The following is a 10,133-nucleotide window of genomic DNA, read 5'->3' as shown; positions in this document are numbered from 1 at the left end:
GATAGAGGACATGTTGAGTTTTAGTAAGTTATGTTGGGTTTTAATTGAGTTCGTTTTAAAAGAGGGTTTTGTTTTTAATACCTCATGATATCTCAAGATGAAATGAACTTGGTTCAAAACTTTAACCGAATCATAGTCAAATGGTTTGAATGGATCTGGATTGATCATCGTTACTGTCATGGATAGGATGGACATAGGTTTGGGTTTTCGAAATATTCAATTTGTATCCATTGATTTGTTTTCTAGTTTAGCGTACACAACGGACTAACCGGCAATGTTCACCCCTGAAAAATGGAGATTCAATCTCCATTTAATTATATGAGAAACGTATAGAACCTAGTCTATGTAATTCTAATCTATCTAAAATACAGGTTCAATTAAAAAGTGTGGTAATTTCCTTTTTTTTATCAAGTGTGCATACGTAGTAATAACTTTGAATCAATATTGATATTGATAGGCGCGTAAATGTTCATATACGCGCCCCCTAATTTACTATTGATAAGTCTATTTTTTTTATTATTATTTAGAATTTAATGCTTAATTTTTATGTTGTAGGTAATTTGAGGATTTGATACGAAAAAAAGCACAAGTGAGAAACATTAAACGGTGTTTGAAGAAGCAGGTCCATATGGGTCAAGAGTTTATTAGCACTGGACCACGGCAAGTTTTGTTGAATTTGCAATTCAATTGAGTGGGCCAATGCATTCTACTGACAATGGGCCAATGAAGAAAAAGGCTTTTGAAAAGTAATTCTCGGTGGTGGAATAAACAAGAGGAGAAAAAACTATTTGTTTTTTTAGGTCGTACTTTCACTTATAAAAGGACAAACAGTGGGCTGCGCAGATATCTTTTTTTCTGGGCATCACTTTTTACACGAAAGAAAAAGAACGGAAGCTGCTGCTGCTCCCGAGATCTGTTCTCCCACGGACGAAACAAAGAAAAAAACTGTGAACAAGATAAGTTTCGGACGGAAGTAAATAGAGAACAGGGGCTGCAAGACTTTTGTTCCGACGGTTTTGTTTCTTTCAAGTTTTGTTCTTTTCAAGTTTTTGACGCTTTGTTTAATTACTCGCATGCCAGTAACTCGTATTGATTTCTGTTCTTTATTAAAGTTATTCGTCGGTATTCAATTAGTTGTTATCTTTTGTTTAAATTAGATTTCAAGCATGATGCAAGTTAAAGTTTATTTTGCTTTTTGTTTAATAATGTGTGAGTAGTCATACAGGTAAGGTCGCGGGGTGATTAGCACATCGTGGCTAGTCCGGGCACTGCTCTTATTTTCAAATAATGAATCAGACAATTTTAGATTGGAAAATACTTCCCGCGGACGAACCTGAGCATCGTCGGAGCCCATGTGAACGGGGGTATGAGGGTCCAAAACTCATTCTCCGCTGCGCATGGGTATACGGCGACCATAGGGTCTCGCATCTTGCGGGGTATCTTTTTCAATCTAAAATTAAACATTTTTAAGAACTTCAAACAGAGCAGGTTAATCCGAACTAGTTATAAGTGCTATGAACCCTTCGACTGTACCTCCTTTTAATTTTCTAAAAAAGTACAATCAATTTCTAGATTTTAGTTAATCTCAGCATCAAACTACTAGGGGTGGCTACCTAAGAGCCCATTTAAATTATAACAACTCGAATTTTTAGTCAACACACATCACCGTCTTTGTGGATTCGACTCCGGACTTACCGGATATTGTGCTACGTCGGTTTCAGCCCTACGCTTGGGGCAACCCATTAATTTAGGATTAGAAATCGGTCAAGCAGATATCCCATATACATCTCAATGTTAAGGAAATGAATCTCTCATTGCTTAGATGTGGAACGGGTAATCACTTAATAACACCTGGGACCTCTCCACTCATTGTCAATTGGTTTGAGATGGACATAAAGTTTCTGCATGGTATCAAAGCACCCGTTCCACCCCACATTTTAAAAATTCACAATTCACACCCCACGATAACAGACCAGCAAAAAGGCTACATGATGATAGGACCCAAAAAGTGGACACACGTGACAAACCTCAAAACGCTGCTGCATGTGAGGGGGGATGTTAAGAAAATGAATTCCACATTGCTTGGTAGTGAAATGAGTAATTACTTAATAACATCTGAGACCTCTCCATTTATTACCAATTGGTTTTGAGATGAACATAAAGTTTCCACAGGGAATTTGAGATGTGAAAATGAAAGGATGGAATCTTTAAAAGGTGTAGGCGCCGGACGTGACTAAGGTTCTGTTTGGAACCCATGGAAAGGAAAGGAAAATAAAAGAGAAAGAAAATAAGAGGTAAATGGGAGGAAAAATTTACTATTCATCACATTTGAAATTCTTATTTTCTTCACTATTTCTCTTCCAACCAAACAATGGAGGGGAAATTTTTTTAATTTTCTTTTCATTTCCTTTCCTTTCCATATGTTCCAAACAGAGCCTAAATTTTGAAGTCTGCAAAATGGAGATCTATGTAGAGTGGAGTTAAGTAGAAGAGTTTTGAGCTTTTGTCTTCCTCATGATTTTCGCAGTTGGCCTATCCACATTGAAGCGAGCTTGTCGAGGGCATGGCATCCCCAGTTGGCCACCTTGCGGGGAACACAATCAATCTCGCCCCAACGAATCTCTCGCGGTTGTTGATAAAGAGCCAATCCCACAACTGAATTCTGATACGCTTCTACCTTCTAATCAAGTCTCGGCTACTATTGGCACAAAAAGTGTGACTGTGAAGGCAAGATTTAGTACAGTTACGTTGAAGTTTCAGCTGTCTTGGCCATGGAGAATGGGGGAGCTAAAACAACAAGCAAAAAAGAGGCTGGGACACGAGGCTGAAAATTATTACATTTGTTACAAAGATCAGGACAATGATGATGATTTTTTAATAGCTTGTGATGAGGATTTACAGGATCATATCTCCCATTCTAGCCTACCCGACACCAACTCGATTGAGGTATTTCTTAAGCCAAAGTAGTTGATGAATCTCGCGTTGACCAACTTATATTTCTTCAACTGTATTAAGCGTTTAGTATTTACCCCTCTAATTTTCTTTCAACTGCATGTTTTAATAATCTTGGTACTTAAAGCCTTTACTGTATTATAATTAAGTGTTTAGTTATAACGTTTACAGATGCAATATTTGCATATGAGATGTACTGCATTTAGAGATTCTCCAATAACTTGGTTTTTGAGTTGCTTTTAAGTTTAGCGCTTCGAAAGGAGGTATGTTGTAGGTTGTGTTCTCCGATTATGGCTTTTGAATTTTTCCAGTTTTGTTTCAGCTTTGTTTGGGATGAAGACTGGTAAGGGGGAAAGGGAGAGGGACCAATAATGCTATAGATGCTTTGCCTTGTAATGGAATTCTCCACACTCACATAGTTCATTGATCCCATTGAAACGTATGATGTAGGATCAAATGTTGTCTGAGTATGGTGCATTTTTTACCCTATTCGAGAAGGAAAGCACACAAGGGCCGCAAACTTAATATGAAGAAGGCAAATGAAACTCCAATACTCAATCCAATAACTGAAACAAATCTCTGACAAAAACTTCGCTCACCCACATATTTCCCTCCGTTGCCCGATTCAAATGTTTTCCTATCGGAACTCATGAACTTTTACCCTCTGCCGCCCACATATTTCCCTCAGGCACTGCCACCAACTTTCCAAATCATGGATAGAAGAGTTCGTTTGAACTCATGAACTTTTAGTAACTTTTGGTGATTTTTCATTGAGTTCGTTTGTAAAAAGGGTTTTGTTTTGAGCATTGGATGCAGTTTCTGAGTGGCGTTAACAGGTTTGTATGTATGATATGATTGATATCTCAACTCGAATCGAACCGTGGTTCAAAACTAGAACGGGACCGTAGTCAAATGATTTAGATTGGTATGGTTCATCACTTTCATGGATAGGTTTAGTTCCCAAAATATTCAATAAGTATGGTATCTTAACTTGAAGCAAACCACTATTCAAAACTGGAATGGAACCATAGTCAGATGGTTTGGATAGGTTCAATTTGTCATTCTGATCATGGATGGCTTTGGTTCTCAAAATATTAAATTTGTACGAGTTGGTTTGGTTCTTAACTAATCCAGCCCATGTTCGCCCCGGAAAATGGCGATTCAATTATCCTTTATATAATGTGTATAACTGAAAGCTCTTGCTTTTGAACACGCGTACTCCGAGCAAGGCGCAGACGCAATTGCAGGCGTTGGTTGGTTGAGTGCGGGCGTGCCAAGATGAAGATTACCGTGAATCTTGACTTATAATTTGTAATCGATTGTGTGTGACCCAAAGGGTAATGATCACAAGGAAGTTCGTGGTTGTAGACACCCCAATCTGATTTCCCGATCGTTTTACTTTGTTCTTCGGTTTCTTGTTTCCCCAATGATGAATCAGGTCGAAAACAGTCTCGAGAACTTGGAATGGCTTGAGTTTGGTGTACGCGGAACCCATCCTTAGCCCTAAAACACTTGAATCAAAACCTGGACCTTGGGTTTGACAGTCGCGCGACACACTGGGATCCTCGCGCGATTGTTCATTTGCCAGGTGGTGGTCAAAGTCAAAGCTTTGACTATTGACCCTCGCGGGGTTGGCTGGACCCTCGCGCGATGGTCCCACTGTCTCGCGCGATGGTCAACACCTGTCGTTTTCACTCGGATTACGTGGTGGTCAAGGGGCTACAGGCCTATGTGACCCCGTTTTCGTCGGCTGAACAGCGTCCTGGGGGGCTCCCCTTGCACCACCTCACCCCCCATTCTCCCATCACCTTTGCCACCCCACTTCTCCACCAAGCAATTGTAACCAGCATTGTTGGCTGGTTACATGGCCTTGGCTGGCCACCAACCAACCCATTTTTCTATAAACCCCCCCCCCCCCCCATGCTTCATTTCAAAAGGTTACCACTTTCTCTCTAAGAAAGAAGAAGCAAAGCTCAAGCACAAACATCTCATACCACACTCTCTCCTACATAGTCACCTCCCAAGCCTCGCCACCTCATTCAAGCCATCTCCAAGACACTCAAGCAAAGGTATAATACCTTTCTGCTCACTGTTCGAACCCCTGAGGGGGGCTGGCAGGGCCAAGGCTGGTAATCAATACCAGTTCTGACCCTAAAGCTAGCAAGGTTTCAAGAGCCGTTACCAGGAATACCCTCGCGCGATGGTCCCATACACTCGCGCGACAGTTTTGTCTGCGTGAGATTGGACCACGTGGGGAAGGGATGCTGGTCTTTAAGTTTATTGTTATGTTCATAGTCATTTTTAAGCCTTTTAAAAAGTATTAGTTCACTGCTTTGCATGTTAAAAATCATCGTTTAGCTTAGTTTATAACTCCTCTTGGTTTGGAGTGCTTTTGGGATGCTCTTGAATATGTCTCAGGGCCCTAGGTGTGCAAAGCAATTCCTGGAAGTCCAGTCTGAATAATCGCGCGCCTGTATCACTCTGTCACGCGATGGTTCTGTGTTTTTCCAGGGATTGCCCTTGCATGAGCAGCTTGGCCTTAGCCTCTGTTTAGACACCCCCACTGTTTAGGGGTCGTGTTTTCAATATTTTCATCCGTCTGTTGTAATATTGTTTACTTTCAAGTACTTATAAACTGCTTGGTTTGCACCTGGGTGAGCACTGGTCCTTCCAGAGCCCAGAAGGGGATGAAATTCAAACCATTGGTGAAGCATCAACACTCGCGCGAGTGTATGGTACTGTCGCGCGACGGTTCAGTTGCATGCAGATGGATTCACGCATGCAAGCTGACTATTTGTTCGTGCCAAAATCATACACAGCACTGTCTTGATGTATGATCGATGTTTTGAACTTTATTCCATTTATTACTTGTCATCTCATTAATCCATGCCATATCTATCACATCCTGCAAATTGTTACAGTTTTAATCCCCGATTAACTGTTCCCCCGCCCTAATTGGCTTAAAATTGATTAATCAAACAGAATCGCAAACAAACATTTTCGCAAAATGCCTAAGTAGAGACCGATCTCTGGATTGGGCGAAAGGGGTGCCATAAAACCCTTCCCTTCTCGTAACCTGGCTCCCGAACCCAGATATGGTTATGACGGACTGGTTCATTAACTTTTTCAAATCAATCAGCGCGGCAAGTGCTTCGAAATACGGTTCCTTGGGTGTTGGACCTTCAAAACCCGAGTGACGACTCTGTATTTTGCGAGCGCTTGCCACCCGCTCGCGCTCCCTCAATCTGGGCCCTCCGCGTCTGAGAATCCGGAAATTCCGAAGGGCACGCTGCCCACAGTGGCGACTCTGCTGGGGATATAACCAATATTGGTCTATGCTTAGATTTTAATACACTTGAAGAACGATCCCGCAAAAGTTTGTCAAAACGGTGAGCTTCGCGCTGCCGAAGGTTGGAATGGTGATTTAACAGGACCTCGAGTCCGGCCAATCCAATCTGGGGCTCTTCCGACCGTTCTCTCGTGTAGTTTCTTCTAAGCATTGGCTAAATAAAGTGAGCCAAATTTGAAAAGACATTTGCGAAATTGTGATTCTGTTCCATTAAATCAATTTTTAGCATTCTCATTTGCATCGATGTGGGATAAGCCCCGTTGGATCGTTTTGGCAATCCGGCACGATTTACCGGAGCCCGGGGACCCCGAATGACTAACAACCTTCGACGATGATGAGTCATTCTACCATTTGACTGTTGCTCAGCGTTTACGCGGGCAGTGGGAGGTATATTTTGGCTCTAGTCCGAGGAACCCGTTACAAGCCAAAGCCAGCCTTTGCATATACGAAGCATTAGAACTCTCCAAAATAGGACAGGTACCTGCAGGGTAAGATTTACTTGCATCTAACCCCCATATACTGTCTACGTGTTACTGCTTTCCCTATCGCATGCACTGTACATACATACCGTTTTGCGTAGGGGCATGTTTAGGGCGGCTTCTAGGTTGTCTTTCTCTTTCGAGTCTGTCTTATGCTTATTAGGACACTGCTAGGCCCGATGAGGAGTCACGCATCTTTGCGGTGCGTGTTATCAGATTTTCAAAAGTCCTAGGATCAGCAAGACTTTGGGAAATCAAAACTTTCTAAGTCTTTGTCTATATCCCAATTGAAGTTTCAAACAGAAAACAAGGAACGACGGAGAGGATGCCGTGATGCTCATACCACCCTGGTTATCGTGCGCAGCACATACACCGCTCAGGCTATGGCACCGTGTCGCCTACGCCGCCCCGGTTAAGGTATCACGTCATCCACCCCGAGTTATTCCAAGTTCAAAGTTGAAACTTCAAGAACGAAAAAGGCAAAGGCTTAGACTATTTTTGACATCTCTTAGTATTATTCGATTCAAACGAGGATACACTCTCGAAAAGAAATCCGAGGATTTTGGCAGCGTCCGAACATCATGAGACAGACTCGTCTGTAGTTTTAGAGTCTAAGGGCGACACTCACGACGATGGCTGCATTATCACCTTAAGTCTTTTGTTTAGGGTAAGGTTGCTGCAGGGCCCTTATCGAACCTTTTCTTACAGCAAAGCAAAGCAGGATTCTGAACCATTGCGCCACCAAGGAAAGTATCGAGGCAGAAAGCCAAACCCACTTGGGAACGTCTGCATCAGAATTCCGTTCAAAGGCTAGTCAGGTTGCAAGCTCAGACAGTCACAACGGAAGACTCTCCGTGTTCCCTATTGGCCGCTTTACAGTCAGGATCACCGTCAGTTATTCAGGAAATTGAATCTCCAGCGTCACCAACCTCTTCGTCCTCGTCAAGTTCATTCGGAACCTCCATTATGGCAGATCATCCGCAACCATTGAGTCTCGAAACCATACTCATGAACATCCAGAACAGCATCGCCACCATGCAGCAAAGGGGTGCTCAGACTTATGCAAATCTCACTAGGCTCAATGACCTTATCAACACTCGTCTTCCGCCAGCTGCAGAAGCGGGAGGCGAGGTCGATGAGGATGACCATGTGGAACCAATCTTTGTTGAAGACCCTAACCATGCAGGGCGGATCATAATTCAGCCCAACCCGAGAGAGGCTCACCAGGAGGCAGCAAATCTGAATCTCGCTGTGGCAAGACCCGTTCTGGATCCTAACATGACTGCTCTCATGGCGAAGATCGTCAAGCTGGAGGAATCTGTGTCCAAATCCGAGAATATCAGCGCTAGGGGAATTGACCTAGATCGCCTCTGCTTGTATCCCAATGCTAAGCTCCCCGACAAGTTCAAGATGCCTGACCTCGCTAAGTTTGATGGGAGTGGCGACCCGAAGACTCATCTTTATGGCTATCATGCCGCCATGAAACTCTTGGCTGTTGAACCCGAGGCCATGTCCCAGCTGTTCCCTCAGACTCTCTCGGGACCCGCTTTTCACTGTTTTTTGTCGCTTGACATCGCTAAAAGGAGGACGTGGGAGGACATCGGTGCTGCGTTTATTTCGCAGTATAGTTACAACTCCCAGCTCAAGATGACAACCCGAGAGCTTGAGTCCACGAAAATGGAAGCTAAGGAAAGCGAATTTTGTCAAAAGATGGAGGACAAAGGCTGCTCAGATGACCGATCGCCCGAGTGAGAGAGATCAACTCCGAATCATCTCTCGCAATCTTCAGCCTGATTATGCTAGGCATTTGGTTCTTGTCCAGGCCTCCTCAAACTTTGATACTTTCTTCGAATCTGGGTTGGCCATTGAGGATGCGTTACAAAGTGGGATCCTGTCAAGAGGGGTGTCCTCTAACCCTTCGAAACCAAAGCCTCGGGTCTACTCAGGGAACACCAATGCGTTGTTTGGCAGTCGGGGATCTTCCAACACAGCAACCAGCGGCACTAACGCCTCCTTTTCCAATGCAACCAATCGCACCGCTGAGATTAACCAGGTGCAAACCCCTCAAAATAACCGGCCCCGCAGTCAGCCCCGCAGTTTCTCTGCATTTGAAGCTCCACTGTCATCTGTCATGGAGAGGTTAATCCAGTCAGGGCATCTGAAACCCCTTGACCCAACTCCTCTGCCTAAGAACCCTTCACCCAACTTCAAAGCCAACCTTTATTGTGCCTACCACCAAGGGGCTGGACATTTTACAGACTCCTGTTTCCGTCTCCGACATGCGATCCAAGATCTCATAGATGAAGGGACTCTCCACGCTCCACCTCCACCAACCCAAAAACCAAACATCCTTTCCAACTCTCTGCCAAAGCACAATGCTGCTCCCCGCATCAACCAAATATCCCTCAGCTCCACTTATATCGACCCTAACTCCACTATATTCAACCCCACCGACCATATAACCTCAACAGACCAACCCAAGCCGGTCGTGCCCATGCCTTCTCAGCCCGAAGCCGAGATCTTCTACATCCATCTTGAAGAAGGACAGTCGTCCAAACCTAATGTGCCCCTCGCACGCCTGCAAATGGAACGTTTGTGTTCAACGCTTCCATCAGCGACCTGTTTCACCAGTCCATCCCTTCCGTGCAGCTCAACTCTGCTTCTTCCTTGGACAGCCCGTATTTTGATGTTACGGATCCAAACTCCTCTCCGAATTTGATAAGCCATTTTAGGTCTGCTGTCCCTCTTCTGCCGGAACGGCAGGTTGATATGCAAGCAGTGAGGTGGGCTATTGCCGATAATGATGACTATGCAGCCCGCATAATCAATGAATGGACGGAGCTAGAATTAGACGGCTTCCCCCAGAACCCCGAATATGTCCCATTTAACCATGCCTGGTATGACGCCTGGATGGCTAATTATGAGGCAGACATGCTTGACCCTTTGGATGGATTCTCCTTGAACATGCTATTTCAACAGCCAGAACCCGTTCTGCCTGAGGAGGAGTACTATTGGGATCCCGAGCCCGCGTGGCAGTTTCCATTAGAGTTTGACCTCAATCCTCTTCAAGGGTACGCTCTGCCCAATCATGAGATTCAATTCATAGAAGAGGATCTCGTTCAGGAGGAAACTCGCGTCTTGGGGGAATGCTTTCTCCCTTCTACTCTTGACAGGCTGGTTGACTCTGTAATTAACACTGAGTACGACCCTACATTTTACATCGTTAGCGAGGAACTCTCGCGCCCCACGCCGCCGTATCCGACCGAGGAAGATCGCAGCATTATGGTTACAGACCTTGTTCCGCCGGCTGACCTCTGGGACGTTGATGATGTGGTTAATATCCAAGTTGGGTC

General features: G+C 44.3%; 1 protein-coding gene across 2 annotated transcripts in view; it reads left to right on the top strand.

Annotated features, from left to right (window-relative positions):
• LOC131315517 (uncharacterized) overlaps nt 1-3,112 on the top strand; it is a 161,959-nt gene extending 158,847 nt beyond the window's left edge. Inside the window, exon 4 of one of the 2 annotated variants that reach the window (XM_058344622.1) lies at nt 2,528-3,112. In XM_058344622.1, the coding sequence (XP_058200605.1) occupies nt 2,528-2,967 (440 nt within the window). In that variant the 3' untranslated portion in view covers nt 2,968-3,112. The remainder of the gene's footprint in view (nt 1-2,527) is intronic. The other variant, XM_058344620.1, reaches the window with a different exon arrangement.
• The last annotated feature ends 7,021 nt before the right edge of the window (nt 3,113-10,133 follow it).

Source organism: Rhododendron vialii, chromosome 2a, assembly GCF_030253575.1.
Source record: "Rhododendron vialii isolate Sample 1 chromosome 2a, ASM3025357v1".
Classification (NCBI taxonomy): Eukaryota; Viridiplantae; Streptophyta; class Magnoliopsida; order Ericales; family Ericaceae; genus Rhododendron; species Rhododendron vialii.
The sequence above is the reverse complement of the archived record's forward strand: the minus strand, read 5'-3'. Positions and strand labels throughout refer to the sequence as shown.